Below are 24,038 nucleotides of genomic sequence, written 5' to 3'. Positions count from 1 at the left end.
TTAAATGACTTGGTTTGTACCAGAGCAGTATTATGCTAGTATTTAAATGACTTGGTATGTACCAGAGCAGTATTATGTTAGTATTTAAATGACTTGGTTTGTACCAGAGCAGTATTATGCTAGTATTTAAATGACTTGGTATGTACCAGAGCAGTATTATGCTAGTATTTAAATGACTTGGTATGTACCAGAGCAGTATTATGCTAGTATTTAAATGACTTGGTATGTACCAGAGCAGTATTATGCTAGTATTTAAATGACTTGGTATGTACCAGAGCAGTATTATGCTAGTATTTAAATGACTTGGTATGTACCAGAGCAGTATTATGCTAGTATTTAAATGACTTGGTATGTACCAGAGCAGTATTATGCTAGTATTTAAATGACTTGGTTTGTACCAGAGCAGTATTATGCTAGTATTTAAATGACTTGGTTTGTACCAGAGCAGTATTATGTTAGTATTTAAATGACTTGGTTTGTACCAGAGCAGTATTATGCTAGTATTTAAATGACTTGGTATGTACCAGAGCAGTATTATGCTAGTATTTAAATGACTTGGTATGTACCAGAGCAGTATTATGCTAGTATTTAAATGACTTGCTATGTACCAGAGCAGTATTATGCTAGTATTTAAATGACTTGCTATGTACCAGAGCAGTATTATGCTAGTATTTAAATGACTTGGTATGTACCAGAGCAGTATTATGCTAGTATTTAAATGACTTGGTTTGTACCAGAGCAGTATTATGTTAGTATTTAAATGACTTGGTTTGTACCAGAGCAGTATTATGCTAGTATTTAAATGACTTGGTTTGTACCAGAGCAGTATTATGTTAGTATTTAAATGACTTGGTTTGTACCAGAGCAGTATTATGTTAGTATTTAAATGACTTGGTTTGTACCAGAGCAGTATTATGCTAGTATTTAAATGACTTGGTTTGTACCAGAGCAGTATTATGCTAGTATTTAAATGACTTGGTATGTACCAGAGCAGTATTATGCTAGTATTTAAATGACTTGGTTTGTACCAGAGCAGTATTATGCTAGTATTTAAATGACTTGGTTTGTACCAGAGCAGTATTATGCTAGTATTTAAATGACTTGGTTTGTACCAGAGCAGTATTATGCTAGTATTTAAATGACTTGGTTTGTACCAGAGCAGTATTATGCTAGTATTTAAATGACTTGGTATGTACCAGAGCAGTATTATGCTAGTATTTAAATGACTTGGTATGTACCAGAGCCATATTCTCATGCTAGTATTTTCCCTGTCTAGGTGGCAGTTCGCTGAACAACCTGGTAGAGCTGAAGACTATCAACATTAATCCTACAGACACCACTGTTCCTCTGCTCAATGACTGCACTGAGGTAACTGAAACATTACCTACATTATCTACATTATCTATATACATTAACCCTACAGACAACACTGTTCCTCTGCTCAATGACACTGAGGTACGTTCACTTAATTTATAGGGGCTATCTGGGATAGGGACATCCATTTTTGGACTTGTATATTAAATATACACTCAGTGGATAGTTCATTAGGTACACCCATCTAGTACCGACTCGGACCAGAACAGCCTGAAGTTTTCGGGGCGTGGAAACGTTGCTCAATTGGTATCAAGGGACCTAACGTGTGCCAGGAAAACATTCTCTACGCCGCCACCAACCTGTACCGTTGACACCAGGCAGGATGGGGCCATGGACTCGTGCTGCCTACGCCGCCACCAACCTGTACCATTGACACCAGGCAGGATGGGGCCATGGACTCACACCGCCACCAACCTGTACCGTTGACACCAGGCAGGATGGGGCCATGGACTCATGCTGCCTACGCCGACACCAACCTGTACCGTAGACACCAGGCAGGATGGGGCCATGGACTCGTGCTGCCTACACCGCCACCAGGCAGGATGGGGCCATGGACTCGTGCTGCCTACACCGCCACCAGGCAGGATGGGGCCATGGACTCGTGCTGCCTACACCGCCACCAGGCAGGATGGGGCCATGGACTCGTGCACTTCTTCTTGTTTTTAGCTGATAGGAGTGGAACCCGGTGCTGGCGTAGCCCATCTATGACAAGGACCGACCAGTTGTGCGTTCTGAGATGTCGTTCTTCACACCACTGTTGTACCGCGCTGTTATTTGTCTGTTTGTGACCTGCCTGTTAGCTTGCACGATTCTTGCCATTCTCCTTGGACCTCTCATGAACGAGCTGTTTTCACCCACAGGACTACCGCTGACTGGATGTTTTTTGTTTATCGCATCGTTCTCTGTAAACCCTAGACACTGTTGTGCGTGAAAACCCCAGGAGGCAGGTTGTTTCTGAGATACTGGAACCAGCACACCACTAAGATCCAGCCTGAAGCCATGTTGTTTCTCACCACTAAGATCCAGCCTGAAGCCATGTTGTGTTTCTCACCACTAAGATCCAGCCTGAAGCCATGTGTTTCTCACCACTAAGATCCAGTCTGAAGCCATGTGTTTCTCACCACTAAGATCCAGTCTGAAGCCATGTTGTTTCTCACCACTAAGATCCAGTCTGAAGCCATGTTGTTTCTCACCACTAAGATCCAGTCTGAAGCCATGTGTTTCTCACCACTAAGATCCAGTCTGAAGCCATGTTGTTTCTCACCACTAAGATCCAGTCTGAAGCCATGTTGTTTCTCACCACTAAGATCCAGTCTGAAGCCATGTGTTTCTCACCACTAAGATCCAGTCTGAAGCCATGTTGTTTCTCACCACTAAGATCCAGTCTGAAGCCATGTTGTTTCTCACCACTAAGATCCAGCCTGAAGCCATGTTGTTTCTCACCACTAAGATCCAGCCTGAAGCCATGTGTTTCTCACCACTAAGATCCAGTCTGAAGCCATGTGTTTCTCACCACTAAGATCCAGTCTGAAGCCATGTGTTTCTCACCACACGCCTGGCACCGATGATCAACCCGTTTGTCCATTCTAACGTTCAATAGAACAGTAACTGAATGTCTTGATGCCTGTCTGCCTGCTTTATATAGCAAGACACGGGACTCACTGTCTGTAGGAGCGATCCATTTTCGTGAACGGACTGATGTACCTAATATACGGGCCATTGATTCTTGAAGAATATAACTCATAAATTAGCTCTACTGCTGTACCCCGTCAGAACCTCACATTTAGGCTTGTTTTTAGTCCACTGTTTGTAAACTATGTAATTGTAAATCAAACACTCCAGCTTCAAAAGAGGGAATATGTTGTAATTCCTCAGTAGCACGTAACCAGTGTTAACTGTGTGCTGTATTCTCTTCCAGTACCACAGGTACATAGAGATAGCCATCAAGCAGTGCCGTAGCTCCGGTATCGACTGTAAGATCCACTGCCTGGGTATCGTGGGACGGATCAGAGCAGAGGCTGAAGACCTGGCCACCGTGCCGTTCCTGGCTTCAGACAACGAGGAAGAGGATGATGAGAAGACACCTACTGGGAGGTGAGGAATGATTCTGTGTTTAAAGTAGTGCCGCAATCCTAAATCAATCCCTAGACCATACACCCTAGACCATACACCCTAGACCATACACCCTAGACCATACACCCTAGACCATACACCCTAGACCATACACCCTAGACCATACACCCTAGACCATACACCCTAGACCATACACCCTAGACCATACACCCTAGACCATACACCCTAGACCATACACCCTAGACCATACACCCTAGACCATACACCCTAGACCATACACCCTAGACCATACACCCTAGACCATACACCCTAGACCATACACCCTAGACCATACACCCTAGACCATACACCCTAGACCATACACCCTAGACCATACACCCTAGACCATACACCCTAGACCATACACCCTAGACCATACACCCTGTGTTCTAGCGGCCTAGGATCCTCTGGGTCCTAGCGGCCTAGGATCTTCCGGGTTCTAGCGGCCTAGGATCCTCTGGGTTCTAGCGGCCTAGGATCGTCTGTTTAGAGGGGCCTCCTGCGGTGCCACTCCATAGAACTGCTTAAGGGGCCTCCTGCAGTGCCATTCTGAATGATGCAATAAAGGCAGAAAGTTCTATAGGTCTCTCCGATATCTTTGAAAACATCTAAAAAAAATTGATATCCAGAAATCGGTCCATTTCCGGCGTGTCCAACACCTGTAATAAAGTATCAGGAGCCAGCTTACATCGGTCACAAGTGTTATCTATTGCATATTCCTACAACTGTAGGAATATCTAAGTTATCAAAGAAGGTGTCGAGTAAGGTAGCATTACCAGCAGAATACGACGTGGGTAATTGTCAGTAAAAGTTATGAAAGCATGAAATGACCTCTAAATTATCAATACATTTTTATTAATTCTCTGATTCCTTCATAGCATTTTTGGCCTCTGAGTCAGTAGAGATCATTTTGTCCATGTTTAGACCTTTATATCCCTGCTGGGTTAAGTTTCTTATTACAGATGTCTGATTCCTCTCTTTCTGTTCTGCTAGTCTGGCCCGTAAGAAGTCGTCAGGTCTGGAGTCTGCTGCCACCATCCGGACCAAGGTGTTCGTCTGGGGACTCAATGACAAAGACCAGCTGGGAGGACTGAAGGGATCCAAGGTACTGCTTGGTCTGCTTTGATTAGCCTAAATTTTATTTGCCATATAATAGCAAGGCGCATGCCCTGCTAAACCTGACGATCTCTTTTTTTTCCCAACCATCTATTTCCTGTGTTTGGGGGGTGCAAAAATCTACTTGTAACTTATAGTAAATCTCACTGGATTGATTGCCTTCATTTTACTCTCGAGACTCTTTCATACTCTTGCTTGTGCTTGTCGTTTTGCCCTGTTAATGTTACGACCACGGAAATGTTTTTTTTAATAACCTGTCAAACACACCCCGGGTAATGGCTGAAATGGGCTCAGTGGAAAACATTGGCTATAAGGACGCTGAAGCTTCGCCTGGGATCGAACGCATTGTCTCGACACCACAAGAAAGAGAAGAGGGAAAATAACTTTTTATTTTGATGGAATTGAAAAAGTTGAAATGTTTACAAATGAGATGCGCTGAAATGAAAACGACTTCTGAAAAGGAACACTCAGATTATAGTGATATAATGTCTGATCTGGCGAACGATGTGACGTGTGATCTAGAGCCAAGCTATTGATTTAATAGTGTGATCTAGAGCCAAGCTATTGATTTAATAGTGTGATCTAGAGCCAAGCTATTGATTTAAGTGTGATCTAGAGCCAAGCTATTGATTTTAATAGTGTGATCTAGAGCCAAGCTATTGATTTAATAGTGTGATCTAGAGCCAAGCTATTGATTTAATAGTGTGATCTAGAGCCAAGCTATTGATTTTAATAATGTGATCTAGAGCCAAGCTATTGATTTAGTGTGATCTAGAGCCAAGCTATTGATTTAATAGTGTGATCTAGAGCCAAGCTATTGATTTAATAGTGTGATCTAGAGCCAAGCTATTGATTTTAATAGTGTGATTTAGAGCCAAGCTATTGATTTTAATATGAAGGTACCCTGCTATTGACACACTTGTTGACTTACGCAACAGTAATTAACGAGGCCATCTAGACCGCACAGGTGACTGCAGGTAGGCCTAGACAAAGAGCGTTTTTGGTAGTTGCAGTCTTGTCCATTTATGTTAATGTTTTCTATAATGAACAAAAATATAAATGCAACAATTTCAAAGATTTACAGTTCATTAGAAGGAAATCTGTCAATTTAAATAAATTAGTTAGGCCCTAATTTATGGATTTCACATGACTGGGCAGGGGCGTAGTCATGGGTGGGCCTGGGAGGGCACAGGCCCACCCACTGGGGAGCCAGGCTCAGCCAATCAGATTGATTTATTTTTTTTCCCACAAAAGGGCTTTATTAAAGACAGAAATACTCCCAACACTTCACATGTTGCGTTTTTATATTTTTGTTCAAGTTTATATGCAAATGAGACACATATAATTTTCTTTATTTTAACACAAAATATATAAACAAATACCTGATACCATTAGAAAATGTATTTATGAGTGCATTCTAAGAAAATAAAAAGTGAAACTTTGCAATAAATTGAATAACAGAATTCCCACCAAAATCCCAGAATTATTTGTCCATGTCAGTAAAAAATGATGTGCTTTTATTCAGTCAATGTCGGATGGATTTTTTTTAAATTCTAAAAGTTTGGAGTACCTCCGTCCATTGTTCCCGACTGTGTTGCATTTCTTACAATAGTTTTTACATATACTGTACAAAACCAATATATAAAATCCATGAGAAATGCTGCAGTTGAAGGTTTAAAACAGCCGTCTAATTCTTTAGTCTGATCCTCTGCATGTCGGTGCTCTTCCTACTCAGATCAAGGTCCCGTCCTTCTCTGAAACTCTCTCGGCCCTCAACGTGGTGCAGGTGGCCGGCGGCTCCAAGAGTCTGTTCGCAGGTCAGTAAAGACGCAGACAAGAACAGATGGAAGACGTCACAGGGCAACGACCTGCTGTTGGCGTTGTCTGTGTCTCTGTTGAGAATTGTGTGTGTGTGTGTGTGTGTGTGTGTGTGTGTGTGTGTGTGTGTGTGTGTGTGTGTGTGTGTGTGTGTGCGTGCGTGCGTAACTGACTTGTGTGTGTGTGTGTGTGTGTGCGTAACTGACTTACGTGTGTGTGTGTGTAACTGACTTACGTGTGTTGTTCCAGTGACGGCGGAGGGGAAGGTTTATTCGTGTGGGGAGGCCACTAACGGCCGTCTGGGCCTCGGTCTGTCCAGCGGTACCATCCCGATCCCTCGCCAGATCACTGCTCTCAGTAACTACGTAGTGAAGAAGGTTGCAGTGCATTCTGGGGGACGCCACGCCATGGCCCTCACCGTGGATGGAAAGGTGTTCTCCTGGGGAGAGGGAGACGACGGGAAACTGGGACACTTCAGCAGGATGTAAGTTTTATATAGGATTGCATCCCAAATTGTACCATATTCCCTAAATAGTGCACTACTTTTGACCAGGGCCCATTGGGACACCTAAGCTGAATGTAATTCCTCACATCACCACACCTACTGTGTACACTACGCTGGGAGACTTTCATTCTAGTGTGTACACTACGCTGGAAGACTTTCATTCTAGTGTGTACGCTACGCTGGAAGACTTTCATTCTACTGTGTACACTACGCTACACTTCCTCCCTGTAGGAACTGTGACAAGCAATGCATCACTTCCTCCCTGTAGGAACTGTGACAAGCAATGCATCACTTCCTCCCTGTAGGAACTGTGACAAGCAATGCATCACTTCCTCCCTGTAGGAACTGTGACAAGCCGCGCCTCATCGAGGCCCTGAAGACCAAGAGGATTCGAGACATCGCCTGCGGCTCATCCCACAGCGCTGCCATCACCTCCAGTGGAGAACTGTATAGCTGGGGCCTGGGGGAGTACGGACGCCTGGGACACGGAGACAACACCACGCAGCTACGACCCAAACTGGTAGGTACTGGAGACGACCCCACACAGCTACGACCCAAACTGGTACGAACTAGAGACGACAACTACGACCCAAACTGGTACGAACTAGAGACGACAGCTACGACCCAAACTGGTACGAACTAGAGGCGACACCACACAGCTACGACCCAAACTGGTACGAACTAGAAACGACACCACACAGCTACGACCCAAACTGGTACGAACTAGAGACGACAGCACACAGCTACGACCCAAACTGGTACATACTAGAGACGACACCACACAGCTACGACCCAAACTGGTACGAACTAGAGACGACACCACACAGCTACGACCCAAACTGGTACGAACTAGAGACGACAGCTACGACCCAAACTGGTACGAACTAGAGACGACACCACACAGCTACGACCCAAACTGGTACGAACTAGAGACGACACCACACAGCTACGACCCAAACTGGTACGAACTAGAGACGACAGCTACGACCCAAACTGGTACGAACTAGAGACGACACCACACAGCTACGACCCAAACTGGTACGAACTAGAGACGACAGCTACGACCCAAACTGGTACGAACTAGAGACGACAGCTACGACCCAAACTGGTACGAACTAGAGGCGACACCACACAGCTACGACCCAAACTGGTACGAACTAGAAACGACACCACACAGCTACGACCCAAACTGGTACATACTAGAGACGACACCACACAGCTACGACCCAAACTGGTACGAACTAGAGACGACACCACACAGCTACGACCCAAACTGGTACGAACTAGAGACGACAGCTACGACCCAAACTGGTACGAACTAGAGACGACACCACACAGCTACGACCCAAACTGGTACGAACTAGAGACGACACCACACAGCTACGACCCAAACTGGTACATACTAGAGACGACACCACACAGCTACGACCCAAACTGGTACGAACTAGAGACGACACCACGCAGCTACGACCCAAACTGGTACGAACTAGAGACGACAACTACGACCCAAACTGGTACGAACTAGAGACGACACCACGCAGCTACGACCCAAACTGGTACGAACTAGAGACGACACCACACAGCTACGACTGGTACATACTAGCACTACCTCTCTGTGGACATGCTACTAGAATAATGTACTATACATATAGTTTGAGACTTTCCTGGTACTAGAATAATGTACTAGAATAATGTACTATACATATAGTTTGATACTTTCCTGGTACTATAATAATGTACTATAATAATGTACTACAATAATGTACTACAATAATGTACTATACATATAGTTTGAGACTTTCCTGGTACTATAATAATGTTCTATAATAATGTAGTATAATAATGTACTATACATGTGGTTTTCTGAGACTCTCCTGATACTATAATAATGTAGTTTTAGATTGGCTATAGAACTGTTAAAGTTGTGTATCTGATTTGTCTGTGTTTTGATACAGGTGAAGGTGCTTCTGGGTCATCGTGTGGTCCAGGTGGCTTGTGGGAGTAGAGATGCTCAAACTCTAGCCCTGACAGATGAAGGTACCCGTGTGTTTGTGTCTGTGTTCGTCTTTTGTATAGATAGCCACGTGTTCCTTACACTGCAGTGCTCTGAACTGGATCTCTCTTCTTTCCCTCCCTCCCTCCCTCCCTCAGGCCTGGTGTTCTCCTGGGGCGACGGGGATTTTGGGAAGCTGGGTCGGGGCGGCAGTGAGGGCTGCAATATCCCTCAAAACATCGAGAGGCTGAATGGGCAGGGAGTCTGTCAGATAGAGTGTGGGGCTCAGTTCTCCCTGGCTCTCACCAAGTCTGGAGTGGTCTGGACATGGTAAGATCAAATTTTATTAGTCACAGAGACATATTTTGCAGATGTTATTGCTGGTGTAGGGAAATGGTCTTGTGGAAAGCCGAGTAGGATTACGAAACATCCTGAAAATGTCAAAAAAAAATCCCAGTTTTTTTTTTTTCATACATTCCGGTTGGAGAATTTCTGGAATCAGCAGGGATAAAGAAGCATGGGAATACTTTAATCTGGAACTGGGATTTCTTCAGGAAAGTTTCAGGGATTTTACTACCCTACAGCTGATGACATAGGCATGCTGCATACTTAATGAGTATATATTACATACTATTAGTTCATTTTAGTAACAAATTGTCAGCCATCATAGCGTGTAATGTAACTTATTTGAAAAGTGATTTGTTTTTTTATTACATTGCTCAACGTTCTTAACATTTGTCATAATTATAATTTGCTAGGCCTTGATTTTTAAATAGGAATTTGTTCTTAACTGACTTGCCTACTTAAATCATTTTATTTGTATTTTTTTTTAGGTATTTTTTTTTTAGGTATATACAAAAAGTAAATATTCATTGCTTTAACTAATTCTGAAAAATGTTAAGAACATGTTGACCAATGTAATAAAAAAACAAATTACTTTTCAAATAAGTTACATTACACGCTATGATTTTACATTTACATTTAAGTCATTTAGCAGACGCTCTTATCCAGAGCGACTTACAAATTGGTGCATTCACCTTAAGATATCCAGTGGAAAAACCACTTTACAATAGTGCATCTAAATCTTTTGGGGGGGGGGGGTTGAAGGATTACTTTATCCTATCCCTGGTATTCCTTAAAGAGGTGGGGTTTCAGGTGTCTCCGGAAGGTGGTGATTGAGTCCGCTGTCCTGGCGTCGTGAGGGAGCTTGTTCCACCATTGGGGTGCCAGAGCAGTGAACAGTTTTGACTGGGCTGAGCGGGAACTGTGCTTCCTCAGAGGTAGGGAGGCGAGCAGGCCAGAGGTGGATGAACGCAGTGCCCTTGTTTGGGTGTAGGGCCTGATCAGAGCCTGAAGGTACGGAGGTGCCGTTCCCCTCACAGCTCCGTAGGCAAGCACCATGGACTTGTAGCGGATGCAAGCTTCAACTGGAAGCCAGTGGAGAGAGCGGAGGAGCGGGGTGACGTGAGAGAACTTGGGAAGGTTGAACACCAGACGGGCTGCGGCGTTCTGGATGAGTTGTAGGGGTTTAATGGCACAGGCAGGGAGCCCAGCCAACAGCGAGTTGCAGTAATCCAGACGGGAGATGACAAGTGCCTGGACTAGGACCTGCGCCGCTTCCTGTGTGAGGCAGGGTCGTACTCTGCGAATGTTGTAGAGCATGAACCTACAGGATCGGGTCACCGCTTTGATGTTAGTGGAGAACGACAGGGTGTTGTCCAGGGTCACGCCAAGGTTCTTAGCACTCTGGGAGGAGGACACAAGGGAGTTATCAACCGTGATGGTGAGATCATGGAACGGGCAGTCCTTCCCCGGGAGGAGGAGCAGCTCCGTCTTGCCGAGGTTCAGCTTGAGGTGGTGAGCCGTCATCCACACTGATATGTCTGCCAGACATGCAGAGATGCGATTCGCCACCTGGTTATCAGAAGGGGGAAAGGAGAAGATTAATTTTGTGTCGTCTGCGTAGCAATGATAGGAGAGACCATGTGAGGATATGACCGAGCCAAGTGACTTGGTGTATAGTGAGAATAGGAGAGGGCCTAGAACAGAGCCCTGGGGGACACCAGTGGTGAGAGCACATGGTGCGGAGACAGATTCTCGCCACGCCACCTGGTAGGAGCGACCTGTCAGGTAGGACGCAATCCAAGTGTGGGCCGCGCCGGAGATGCCCAGCTCGGAGAGGGTGGAGAGGAGGATCTGATGGTTCACGGTATCAAAGGCAGCAGATAGGTCTAGAAGGATGAGAGCAGAGGAGAGAGAGTTAGCTTTAGCAGTGCGGAGAGCCTCCGTGACACAGAGAAGAGCAGTCTCAGTTGAATGCCCAGTCTTGAAACCTGACTGATTAGGATCAAGAAGGTCATTCTGAGAGAGATAGCAGGAGAGCTGGCCAAGGACGGCACGTTCAAGAGTTTTGGAGAGAAAAGAAAGAAGGGATACTGGTCTGTAGTTGTTGATATCTGAGGGATCGAGAGTAGGTTTTTTCAGAAGGGGTGCAACTCTCGCTCTCTTGAAGACGGAAGGGACGTAGCCAGCGGTCAAGGATGAGTTGATGAGCGAGGTGAGGTAGGGGAGAAGGTCTCCGGAAATGGTCTGGAGAAGAGAGGAGGGGATAGGGTCAAGTGGGCAGGTTGTTGGGCGGCCGGCCGTCACGAGACGCGAGATTTCATCTGGAGAGAGAGGGGAGAAAGGGGTCAAAGCACAGGGTAGGGCAGTGTGAGCAGGACCAGCGGTGTCGTTTGGCTTAGCAAACGAGGATCGGATGTCATCAGCCTTCTTTTCAAAATGGTTGACGAAGTCATCCGCAGAGATGGAGGAGGGGGGGAGGAGGATTCAGGAGGGAGGAGAAGGTAGCAAAGAGCTTCCTAGGGTTAGAGGCAGATGCTTGGAATTTAGAGTGGTAGAAAGTGGCTTTAGCAGCAGAGACAGAAGAGGAAAATGTAGAGAGGAGGGCGTGAAAGGATGCCAGGTCCGCAGGGAGGCGAGTTTTCCTCCATTTCCGCTCGGCTGCCCGGAGCCCTGTTCTGTGAGCTCGCAGTGAGTCGTCGAGCCACGGCGCAGGAGTGGAGGACCGAGCCGGCCTGGAGGATAGGGGACAGAGAAAATCGAAGGATGCAGAAAGGGAGGAGAGGAGGGTTGAGGAGGAAGAATCAGGAGATAGGTTCGAGAAGGTTTGAGCAGATGGAAGAGATGATAGGATGGAAGAGGAGAGAGTAGCGGGAGAGAGAGAGCGAAGGTTGGGACGGCGCAATACCATCCGAGTAGGGGCAGAGTGAGAAGTGTTGGATGAGAGTGAGAGGGAAAAGGATACAAGGTAGTGGTCGGAGACTTGGAGGGGAGTTGCAATGAGATTAGTGGAAGAACAGCATCTAGTAAAGATGAGGTCAAGCGTATTGCCTGCCTTGTGAGTAGGGGGGGAAGGTGAGAGGGTGAGGTCAAAGGAGGAGAGGAGTGGAAAGAAGGAGGCAGAGAGGAATGAGTCAAAGGTAGACGTGGGGAGGTTAAAGTCACCCAGAACTGTGAGAGGTGAGCCATCCTCAGGGAAGGAACTTATCAAGGCATCAAGCTCATTGATGAACTCTCCAAGGGAACCTGGAGGGCGATAAATGATAAGGATGTTAAGCTTGAAAGGGCTGGTAACTGTGACAGCATGGAATTCAAATGAGGAGATAGACAGATGGGTCAGGGGAGAAAGAGAGAATGTCCACTTGGGAGAGATGAGGATTCCAGTGCCACCACCCCGCTGGCTCGATGCTCTAGGGGTATGCGAGAACACGTGGGCAGACGAGGAGAGAGCAGTAGGAGTAGCAGTGTTTTCTGTGTTAATCCATGTTTCCGTCAGCGCCAGGAAGTCTAGGGACTGGAGGGTAGCATAGGCTGAGATGAACTCAGCCTTGTTGGCCGCAGACCGGCAGTTCCAGAGGCTGCCGGAGACCTGGAACTCCACGTGGGTCGTGCGCGCTGGGACCACCAGGTTAGAGTGGCAGCGGCCACGCGGTGTGAAGCGTTTGTATGGCCTGTGCAGAGGGGAGAGAACAGGGATAGACAGACACATAGTTGACAAGCTACAGAAGAGGCTACGCTAATGCAAAGGAGATGGTAAGTGGACTACACGTCTCTAATGTTCAGAAAGTTAAGCTTACGTTGCGAAAATCTTATTGACTAAAATGACGAAAATGCTAGCTAACTAACACAACACTACACTAATCAAGTCGTTCCGTTGTAATGTAATAGTTTCTACAGTGCTGCTAGTCGGTAGAGGTTGGCTATTATACAAAAGCAACTTTGTAGCTAGCTAACATAACACTAATCAAGACGTTCCTTTGTAACGTATTTAGTTTCTACAATGCTGCTCGTCGGTAATAGTTGGCTGGGTGGAGTGGTCTTTGACCGTGCTGGCCTTCCCCGGGAGGAAGAGCAGCTCCTTCTTATCGAGGTTGAGCTTGAGGTGGTGGGCCGACATCCAAGTTGAGATATCTGCCAGGCACGCAGAGATGCGTGTGGCTTGGTCTATAGAGAGAAGAGGAGAGGTCCATTCTGTTGCTAAACAACCAACCGGTCTATGGTCAAACATTTTGGCTAACTTATTGGGGGCGTGGTCAAACAGCAGTTGTTTCTGAAAGTTCACAGAAAATGTTGTTGATGCGGTTACTACACTGAACAAGAAAAAAAACGCAACAATTTCAAAGATTTTACTGAGTTACAGTTTATGACAAATTCAGTCAATTGAAATAAATTCATTAGGCTCTAATCTATGGATTTCACATGACTGGGAATACAGATATGGATCTGTTGATCACAGATGCCTTCAAAAATAATGGGCCTCTGTGCATTCAAATTGCCATCAATAAAATGCAATTGTGTTCGTTGTCCGTAGCTTATGCCTGCCCATACCATAACCCCACCGCCACCATGGGGCCCATACCTTAACCCCACCTCCACCATGGGGCCCATACCATAACCCCACCTCCACCATGGGGCACTCTGTTCACAACTTTGACATCGGCAAACCGCTTGCCCACACAACGCCATACACATGTTGTGAGGCCGGTTGGATGTACTGCTACATTCTCTAAAATGTCGTTGGAGGCGGCTTATGGTAGAGAAATTAACATTGATTTCTCTGGCAACAGCTCTGGTGGACATTCCTGCATGGCAATTACACGCTCCCTCAAAACTTGAGACATCTGTGGCATTGTGTTGTCACAAAAAAGACCACTTTAATATGTGCAGTTATTGTCCCCAGCACAAGGTGCACCTGTGTAATGCTGTTTAATCAGCTTCTTTATATTCCACACCTGTCAGGTGGATGGATTATCTTGGCAAAGGAGAAATGCTGAGCTAACAGGGATGGAAACAAATTGGTGCCCAACATTTGAGAGAAATACGTTTTTTGTGGCGGGGTTTTTTTTTCAGCTCATAAAACATGGGACCAACACTTTACATGTTGTGTTTATATTTTTTGTTCAGTGTAAAATAACGTTTGATCGGTACTAGATAATTCTGTTCTGATTACAGATTTGAATAACATAGAAGTATAGGAAGATATCATAATTTATACCTTTTTGTCTTAGTTGTCAAAGTAGCTGATTTGTTGCAAAAGTTACTTTGTTTACAGTGAATAGAATGTTGGGAGAGATGATGTCACCTTTTTAGAATGCTGAGGAAATCCCATGAAAGTGGATGGAGGACAAAAAAGTTGAATAGTTTAAAAAGTAGATAATATATTCAAAAAGTTGTATGCACAACACTTAAAGTTTTTAAAGGGGCGTTTTTAGCTTAAATGGTGTAAGAGGAGTAACGTTGTAAAGAATAATAATAATAACTATAGGTCCAAAATAATTAATCCATTATCTACAGTGTGGCTGCTGTGGCAAGCCCCACTAATAAGTAGTACAGCTTTCGCACATTAACACCGCAGTCCCCTTGAACAAGGGTAGGTGGTTACATTTAAAAAAAAAAAATTATAATCTTATATTTTGTTTATGTCCCTCAAAAACTCAAATCTGGACCTCCAAAGCCAGTGGACACCAGGTGGATGTAATTAATGATCAGGTAGAAGAGAAAAGCGGCTGGTTCTGGACCTGGTAGGGTAGAGAGTCGAGTACCTCTGGTTTATGTGATGTTCTACCCAGGGATAACGGTGAATAAACTGATTCTCAACCAGGGGTAAAGGTGAGTAACTGTCTGTTTCTCATCCAGGGGTAAAGGTGAGTAAATGTTTGTTTCTCAACCAGGGGTAAAGGTGACTACTTCCGTCTGGGCCACGGGACAGACGTTCATGTACGTAAGCCTCAGATGGTGGAGGGGCTGAGAGGGAAGAAAATCATCCACGTGGCCGTGGGGGCGCTGCACTGCCTGGCTGTCACTGAGACTGGACAGGTGGGTACTGGCCTCCACGCCTCTTCCACATCGGACACCAGGCTAGGCCTCTTCCACATCGGACACCAGGCTAGGCCTCTTCCACATCGGACACCAGGCTAGGCCTCTTCCACATCAGACACCGGGCTAGGCCTCTTCCACATCAGACACCGGGCTAGGCCTCCTCCACATCAGACACCGGGCTAGGCCTCCTCCACATCAGACACCAGGCTAGGCCTCCTCCACATCAGACACCAGGCTAGGCCTCCTCCACATCAGACACCAGGCTAGGCCTCCTCCACATCAGACACCAGGCTAGGCCTCCTCCACATCAGACACCAGGCTAGGCCTCTTCCACATCAGACACCGGGCTAGGCCTCTTCCACATCAGACACCGGGCTAGGCCTCTTCCACATCAGACACCGGGCTAGGCCTCTTCCACATCAGACACCGGGCTAGGCCTCTTCCACATCAGACACCGGGCTAGGCCTCTTCCACATCAGACACATCAGACACCAGGCTAGGCCTCCTCCACATCAGACACCAGGCAAACGTTTTGGAAACCCGTTTTTGCTTTGTCGTTATGGGGTATTGGGTGTAGATTTATGAGGGGGAAAAAAACAATTTAAACAATTTTAAAATAAGGCTGTAACGTGTAAAATATGTTGAAAAAGTCAAGGGGTCTGAATACTTTCCGAATGCGCTGTACAACCCATATTTATGTTTATTTATTTTCCCTTTTGTACTTTAACTATTTGCACATTGTTACAACACTGTATATAGATATAATGACATTTGAAATATTATTTTGGAAAACATTTTGAGTAATGTTTACTGTTCAGTTTTATTGTTTATTTTACTTTTGTTTATTATACATTTCACTTGCTTTGGCAATGTTAGCATATGTTTCCCATGGGGGGGAGGGGGGGGAAGAGAAGAGAGAGAGATGTTTGAAGGAGAGAAAGAGCTGACCTTAATGTCTGTGAGTTAGGGTTCTTAGAAGGAGAGGCTGAATTTCAAACCGAACACTTCGAGCACTCGGTATGCACATTCCTGAGTCAATCGAGTCTGTTCCCGAGTTCACTGGCATGGGAAACTCTGATGGACCAGAATAGTTGATACAATGTTTCAAGTTTACTACCGCAAGCTTCGGGCCGGACCCGGTTGATAGTTGATACAATGTTTCAAGTTTGTTGCAGACAGGTGGAGTAGAGAGATGAATGCGATTTAGAATTATCATTTAAATTAAGCTGTTCCACGAAAATGTGCATATGAAAATCATAACGTCGGTAGAAATGGTAAATCAATTGTCATTCCACGTGAAACAGGTTGCCGACTCCTTGTGTAGCTTATTACCAGAAACTTCAGGAGTGTAACGTCTGAATCTGCGGGAGGAGGATTAACCCAGAAGTTTCTTCTGGTTATCTTGATCTCTGGCTCCCTCTTGAGTCATTAGTTGTCTTAATTATTTCATCAAACTGTCCATTTAAAGCATCAGACAAGCTCAGTGTAAATAGTTTTATTAAACGCATAATGTGTGTCTATATTTGTTTATTACCCGTTTAGAAATTGAAGAAGAACAGACGACTGTCGGTCGGGGACAGCCCTAAGACACATGTACATATGTTCGTGCAGTAGAGTAGGGATGTTGTTTTGTTCCTTTATCAGAGTACGCGTCGGCGTCTGCCTACATGCTACAAGACACGTCGCGGGAGACGATGCTCGGAAATGGATTTAGAATTTTGGAATTTTGATAAGTGGCAGTTAAGAACGTCTTATTGTCTCAATGTTCGTTTTGACCAAAACACTCGCAGACCTGACTGATCACATTTGAACACATCAGCAAGCGGCCACTCGATAAAGGGCTAAGTGTTCGGTTTCAAGATTCAGCTATAGAGATGTGAGCGAGGGAGACAGACGTGCGTTAGCGACTGTGTCTCTGTACTGTTCCACCAGGTGTTTGCGTGGGGGGACAACGACCACGGCCAGCAGGGTAACGGGACCACCACGGTGAACAGGAAGCCCACTCTGGTTCAGGGTCTAGAGGGACAGAAGATCACCCGTGTTGCCTGTGGCTCCTCCCACAGCGTCGCCTGGACAACCGTAGATGTCACCACCCCCTCTGTCCACGAGCCTGTCCTCTTCCAGACCGCCAGGGACTCTCTAGGGGCCTCATACCTAGGTAACCTAACCTCTATACAGCTAGTAACCCTCCTCATACCTAGGTAACCTAACCTCTATACAGCTAGTAACACTAACCCTCCTCATACCTCGAGCCTGTCCTCTTCCAGACCGCCAGGGACTCTCTAGGGGCCTCATACCTAGGTAACCTAACCTCTATACAGCTAGTAACACTAACCTCTATACAACTAGTAACCCTCCTCATACTTAGGTAACCTAACCTCTATACAGCTAGTAACACTAACCTCTATACAACTAGTAACCCTCCTCATACTTAGGTAACCTAACCTCTATACAGCTAGTAACCCTCCTCATACCTAGGTAACCTAACCTCTATACAGCTAGTAACCCTCCTCATACCTAGGTAACCTAACCTCTATACAGCTAGTAACCCTCCTCATACCTAGGTAACCTAACCTCTATACAGCTAGTAACCCTCCTCATACCTAGGTAACCTAACCTCTATACAGCTAGTAACACTAACCCTCCTCATACCTAGGTAACCTAACCTCTATACAGCTAGTAACCCTCCTCATACCTAGGTAACCTAACCTCTATACAGCTAGTAACACTATCCCTCCTCATACCTAGGTAACCTAACCTCTATACAGCTTGTAACACTAACCCTCCTCATACCTAGGTAACCTAACCTCTATACAGCTAGTAACCCTCCTCATACCTAGGTAACCTAACCTCTATACAGCTAGTAACCCTCCTCATACCTAGGTAACCTAACCTCTATACAGCTAGTAACCCTCCTCATACCTAGGTAACCTAACCTCTATACAGCTAGTAACCCTCCTCATACCTAGGTAACCTAACTTCTATACAGCTAGTAACCCGAACACTAACCCTCCTCATACCTAGGTAACCTAACCTCTATACAGCTAGTAACCATCCTCATACCTAGGTAACCTAACCTCTATACAGCTAGTAACACTAACCCTCCTCATACCTAGGTAACTTTGGATTAGGGTTAGGATAGGACTCAGGTCTGGCTTGGATTAGGGTTAGACAAAGACTCAGGATGAGGCTGAGGTTCGGTGAAATACCACTTTTTGCGTCAAATGATGAATATTAAATATTAACATATTGTTTTGTATGTGTGTCCTGTGTATTCCAGGCGTCCAGTCGGACAGCGACTCCTCGGTGGTGAACAATAAGCTGAGTGGCCACAGTAATGGTGTGAGACCCAACCGCCCTTCTCTGGCTAAAATACTACTGTCTCTGGATGGGAACCAGGCCAAGCAACAAGCCCTGTCCCATGTCCTCTCAGCCCTACAGATCATGTATGCTAGGTAAGACTCCTGATTGGTGCCCTGATTTAATGTGTGTTGTATTGGTGTTGTCAGGGATGCTGTGATTGGTGCCCTGATTTAATGTGTGTTGTATTGGTGTTGCCAGGGATGCTGTGATTGGTGCCCTGATTTAATGTGTGTTGTCAGGGATGCTGTGATTGGTGCTCTGATTTATTGTGTGTTGTATTGGTGTTGCCTGGGATGCTGTGATTGGTGCTCTGATTTAATGTGTGTTGTATTGGTGTTGTCAGGGATGCTGTGATTGGTGCTCTGATTTAATGTGTGTTGTATTGGTGTTGCCAGGGATGCTGTGATTGGTGCTCTGATTTAATGTGTGGGATGCTGTGATTGGGGCCCTGATTTAATGTGTGTTGTATTGGTGTTGCCAGGGATGCTGTGATTGGTGCTCTGATTTAATGTGTGTTGTATTGATGTTTGGAATGCTGTGATTGGTGCCCTGATTTAATGTGTGTTGTATTGATGTTTGGAATGCTGTGATTGGTGCTCTGATTTAATGTGTGTTGTATTGGTGTTGCCAGGGATGCTGTTATTGGTGCCCTGATTTAATGTGTGTTGTATTGGTGTTGCCAGGGATGCTGTGATTGGTGCTCTGATTTAATGTGTGTTGTATTGGTGTTGCCAGGGATGCTGTGATTGGTGCCCTGATTTAATGTGTGTTGTATTGGTGTTGTCAGGGATGCTGTGATTGGTGCCCTGATTTAATGTGTGTTGTATTGGTGTTGCCAGGGATGCTGTGATTGGTGCCCTGATTTAATGTGTGTTGTATTGGTGTTGTCAAGGATGCTGTGATTGGTGCCCTGATTTAATGTGTGTTGTCAGGGATGCTGTGATTGGTGCTTTGATTTAATGTGTGTTGTATTGGTGTTGCTAGGGATGCTGTGATTGGTGCCCTGATTTAATGTGTGTGGTATTGGTGTTGCCAGGGATGCTGTGTTTGGTGGATTTAATGTGTGGGATGCTGTGATTGGTGCTCTGATTTAATGTGTGTTGTATTGGTGTTGTCAGGGATGCTGTGATTGGTGCCCTGATTTAATGTGTGTTGTATTGGTGTTGTCAGGGATGCTGTGATTGGTGCCCTGATTTAATGTGTGTTGTATTGGTGTTGCCAGGGATGCTGTGATTGGTGCTCTGATTTAATGTGTGTTGTATTGGTGTTGTCAGGGATGCTGTGATTGGTGCCCTGATTTAATGTGTGTTGTATTGGTGTTGCCAGGGATGCTGTGATTGGTGCCCTGATTTAATGTGTGTTGTATTGGTGTTGCCAGGGATGCTGTGATTGGTGCCCTGATTTAATGTGTGTTGTATTGATGTTTGGAATGCTGTGATTGGTGCTCTGATTTAATGTGTGTTGTATTGGTGTTGCCAGGGATGCTGTGATTGGTGCTCTGATTTAATGTGTGTTGTATTGGTGTTGCCAGGGATGCTGTGTTTGGTGCCCTGATTTAATGTGTGTTGTATTGGTGTTGCCAGGGATGCTGTGATTGGTGCCCTGATTTAATGTGTGTTGTATTGGTGTTGCCAGGGATGCTGTGATTGGTGCCCTGATTTAATGTGTGTTGTATTGGTGTTGCCAGGGATGCTGTGATTGGTGCCCTGATTTAATGTGTGTTGTATTGGTGTTGTCAGGGATGCTGTGGTTGGGGCCCTGATTTAATGTGTGTTGTATTGGTGTTGCCAGGGATGCTGTGATTGGTGCCCTGATTTAATGTGTGTTGTATTGGTGTTGCCAGGGATGCTGTGATTGGTGCTCTGATTTAATGTGTGGGATGCTGTAATTGGGGCCCTGATTTAATGTGTGTTGTATTGGTGTTGCCAGGGATGCTGTGATTGGTGCCCTGATTTAATGTGTGTTGTATTGGTGTTGCCAGGGATGCTGTGATTGGTGCCCTAATTTAATGTGTGTTGTATTGGTGTTGCCAGGGATGCTGTGGTTGGGGCCCTGATGCCAGCGTGTATGATGGTCCCCGTGGAGTGCCCCCCACCAGACTCCTCCTCAGCATCCAGCCCCTCTGAGTCAGAGGGGCCCCCTGTTCCCTCAGAGGTGGAGGAGAGGGTCAGCCCTAACCCCTGGCAGACAGACAAGAATGGAGAGGTGAGGAACCCTAACCCCTAGTCCCTAACCCCTAGTCCCTAACCCCTGGCAGACAGACAAGAATGGAGAGGTGAGGAACACTACCCCCCTAACCCCTAGTCCCTAACCCCTAGTCCCTAACCCCTAACCCCTGGCAGACAGACAAGAATGGAGAGGTGAGGAACCCTACCCCCCTAACCCCTAGTCCCTAACCCCTAGTCCCTAACCCCTAACCCCTGGCAGACAGACAAGAATGGAGAGGTGAGGAACCCTACCCCCTAACCCCTACTCCCTAACCCCTAGTCCCTAACTCCTAGTCCCTAACCCCTGGCAGACAGACAAGAATGGAGAGGTGAGGAACACTAACCCCTAGTCCCTAACCCCTAGTCCCTAACCCCTAACCCCTGGCAGACAGACAAGAATGGAGAGGTGAGGAACACTACCCCCCTAACCCCTAGTCCCTAACCCCTAGTCCCTAACCCCTAACCCCTGGCAGACAGACAAGAATGGAGAGGTGAGGAACCCTACCCCCTAACCCCTACTCCCTAACCCCTAGTCCCTAACTCCTAGTCCCTAACCCCTGGCAGACAGACAAGAATGGAGAGGTGAGGAACACTAACCCCTAGTCCCTAACCCCTAGTCCCTAACCCCTAACCCCTGGCAGACAGACAAGAATGGAGAGGTGAGGAACACTACCCCCCTAACCCCTAGTCCCTAACCCCTAGTCCCTAACCCCTAACCCCTGGCAGACAGACAAGAATGAAGAGGTGAGGAACACTACCCCCCTAACCCCTAGTCCCTACTCCTAGTCCTTGTTCTGTCACCAGGTGACCTCCTCTGAGGATTGGCTGGCTAATAGATACATCTGGTCCTTGTTCTGTCACCAGGTGACCTCCTCACAGGATTGGCTGGCTAATAGATACATCTGGTCTTTGTTCTGTCACCAGGTGACCTCCTCAGAGGATGCTGTCACCCCCTCATCAGCTGTGACCCCTTCTACTGCTGCTTCCTCTCGACCTTTCATCCCGGTCACGGACGACCCCGGAGCGGCTAGCATCATCGCAGAGACCATGACCAAAACTAAAGAGGTGAGCTCTTACCCCCGCCTCCCAGTGACTGTCCCATCTCTCTAACCCTGGTTAGATGATGCAGTTTGAGGTCTCATCTAAAGAGGTGAGCTCTTACCCCCCCCTCCCCCCCTCCCAGTGACTGTCCCATCTCTCTAACCCTGGTTAGATGATGCAGTTTGAGGTCTCATCTTCTTGTCTTTAAAGTACAGTGGAGTTTTTGGTTCCAAATCAAATCTATTTACATTTACATTTAAGTCATTTAGCAGACGCTCTTATCTCAAAGTGCTGTACAGAAACCCAGCCTAAAACCCCCCAAACAGCAAGCAATGCAGGTGTAGAAGCACGGTGGCTAGGAAAAATTCCCCAGAAAGGCCAGAACCTAGGAAGAAACCTAGAGAGGAACCAGGCTATGAGGGGTGGCCAGTCCTCTTCTGGCTGTGCCGGGTGGAGATTATAACAGAACAGCACATGGCCAAGATGTTCAAATGTTCATAAATGACCAGCATGGTCAAATAATAATAATCATAGTCGTTGTCGAGGGTGCAACAAGTCAGTAACACAAGAGTAAGTGTCAGTTGGCTATTTCATAGCCGATCTTTGAGAGTATCTCTACTGCTCCTGCTGTCTCTAGAGAGTTGAAAACAGCAGGTCTGGGACAGGTAGCACGTCCGGTGAACAGGTCAGGGTTCCAGCAGGTCTGGGACAGCAGGTCTGGGACAGGTAGCACGTCCGGTGAACAGGTCCAACAGTAATGGAACCTGTAACCCTAGCGATGCTATCAGTAAATGTAATTCTTGTGGTTTCTCTTCCAGGACTCAGAGTGTCAGAATAAGACTGGTGCTCCTGAACCTCAGTACCTGGATGAATTCACCAGTCTCCTGGTACCTGACGATACCAGGGTGATGGTGGACCTGCTGAAGCTCGCTGTGTCTGTCCGCTCTGGGGAGAAGGGCAAGGAGGTGCTGTCTGCTGTGCTGTCTGGGATGGGGACTGCCTTCCCACAGGTAGAGTACACGAATGCATAGTAGGCACGGCAGGACACGCACACACACACACACACACACACACACACACACACACACACACACACACAGATACGGACTTGCGGGACGATAAACCGAAAATTACTTACACCGACATTGTCTTCTTTCCGAAGCATTTTCCTTACATCGGTCATTTTCTGTGATTTTGCTACACGATGGTCATGTAGATGGTTTTAAAACTGTTATTTGGTCGACAGTAATATATACATGTTGCTGATTCCTGCTATGAAAGTATCTGCTTGTCCCTGTTTGGCTGTCGGATAATCTCCCCACTTCCTGTCCCCACTGTGACGTGGAGTAGAGATGTTACGGACTCACTTCCTGTCCCCACTGTGACGTGGAGTAGAGATGTTACTGACTCACTTCCTGTCCCCACTGTAACGTGGAGTAGAGATGTTACTGACTCACTTCCTGTCCCCACTGTAACGTGGAGTAGAGATGTTACTGACTCACTTCCTGTCCCCACTGTAACGTGGAGTAGAGATGTTACTGACTCACTTCCTGTCCCCACTGTGACATGGAGTAGAGATGTCACTTCCTGTCCCCACTGTGACGTGGAGTAGAGATGTTACGGACTCACTTCCTGTCCCCACTGTAACGTGGAGTAGAGATGTTACTGACTCACTTCCTGTCCCCACTGTGACGTGGAGTAGAGATGTCACTTCCTGTCCCCACTGTGACGTGGAGTAGAGATGTTACTGACTCACTTCCTGTCCCCACTGTAACGTGGAGTAGAGATGTTACTGACTCACTTCCTGTCCCCACTGTAACATGGAGTAGAGATGTCACTTCCTCTCCCCACTGTAACATGGAGTAGAGATGTTACTGACTCACTTCCTGTCCCCACTGTAACGTGGAGTAGAGATGTTACTGACTCACTTCCTGTCCCCACTGTGACGTGGAGTAGAGATGTTACTGACTCACTTCCTGTCCCCACTGTAACGTGGAGTAGAGATGTTACTGACTCACTTCCTGTCCCCACTGTAACGTGGAGTAGAGATGTCACTTCCTGTCCCCACTGTGACATGGAGTAGAGATGTTACTGACTCACTTCCTGTCCCCACTGTGACATGGAGTAG

The 24,038-nt window shown here is 46.3% G+C and overlaps 1 protein-coding gene across 14 annotated transcripts in view; it reads left to right on the top strand.

Annotated features, from left to right (window-relative positions):
- The window catches only part of herc2 (HECT and RLD domain containing E3 ubiquitin protein ligase 2), a 190,590-nt gene that overhangs the window by 102,473 nt on the left and 64,079 nt on the right, over positions 1-24,038 (top strand). For 13 of the 14 annotated variants that reach the window (XM_029708353.1, XM_029708347.1, XM_029708357.1 and 10 more), the window contains 14 exons: positions 1,277-1,368; positions 3,293-3,468; positions 4,480-4,591; positions 6,338-6,419; positions 6,670-6,904; positions 7,268-7,445; positions 8,881-8,962; positions 9,077-9,248; positions 15,152-15,296; positions 17,232-17,457; positions 18,580-18,754; positions 20,696-20,867; positions 21,794-21,934; positions 22,729-22,920. In XM_029708353.1, the coding sequence (XP_029564213.1) occupies positions 1,277-1,368; positions 3,293-3,468; positions 4,480-4,591; positions 6,338-6,419; positions 6,670-6,904; positions 7,268-7,445; positions 8,881-8,962; positions 9,077-9,248; positions 15,152-15,296; positions 17,232-17,457; positions 18,580-18,754; positions 20,696-20,867; positions 21,794-21,934; positions 22,729-22,920 (2,180 nt within the window). Of the gene's footprint in view, positions 1-1,276; positions 1,369-3,292; positions 3,469-4,479; positions 4,592-6,337; positions 6,420-6,669; positions 6,905-7,267; positions 7,446-8,880; positions 8,963-9,076; positions 9,249-15,151; positions 15,297-17,231; positions 17,458-18,579; positions 18,755-20,695; positions 20,872-21,793; positions 21,935-22,728; positions 22,921-24,038 lie in introns of all 14 variants that reach the window. The other variant, XM_029708350.1, reaches the window with a different exon arrangement.

This window comes from Salmo trutta, chromosome 22 (assembly GCF_901001165.1).
Source record: "Salmo trutta chromosome 22, fSalTru1.1, whole genome shotgun sequence".
NCBI lineage: Eukaryota > Metazoa > Chordata > Actinopteri > Salmoniformes > Salmonidae > Salmo > Salmo trutta.
The sequence above is the reverse complement of the archived record's forward strand: the minus strand, read 5'-3'. Positions and strand labels throughout refer to the sequence as shown.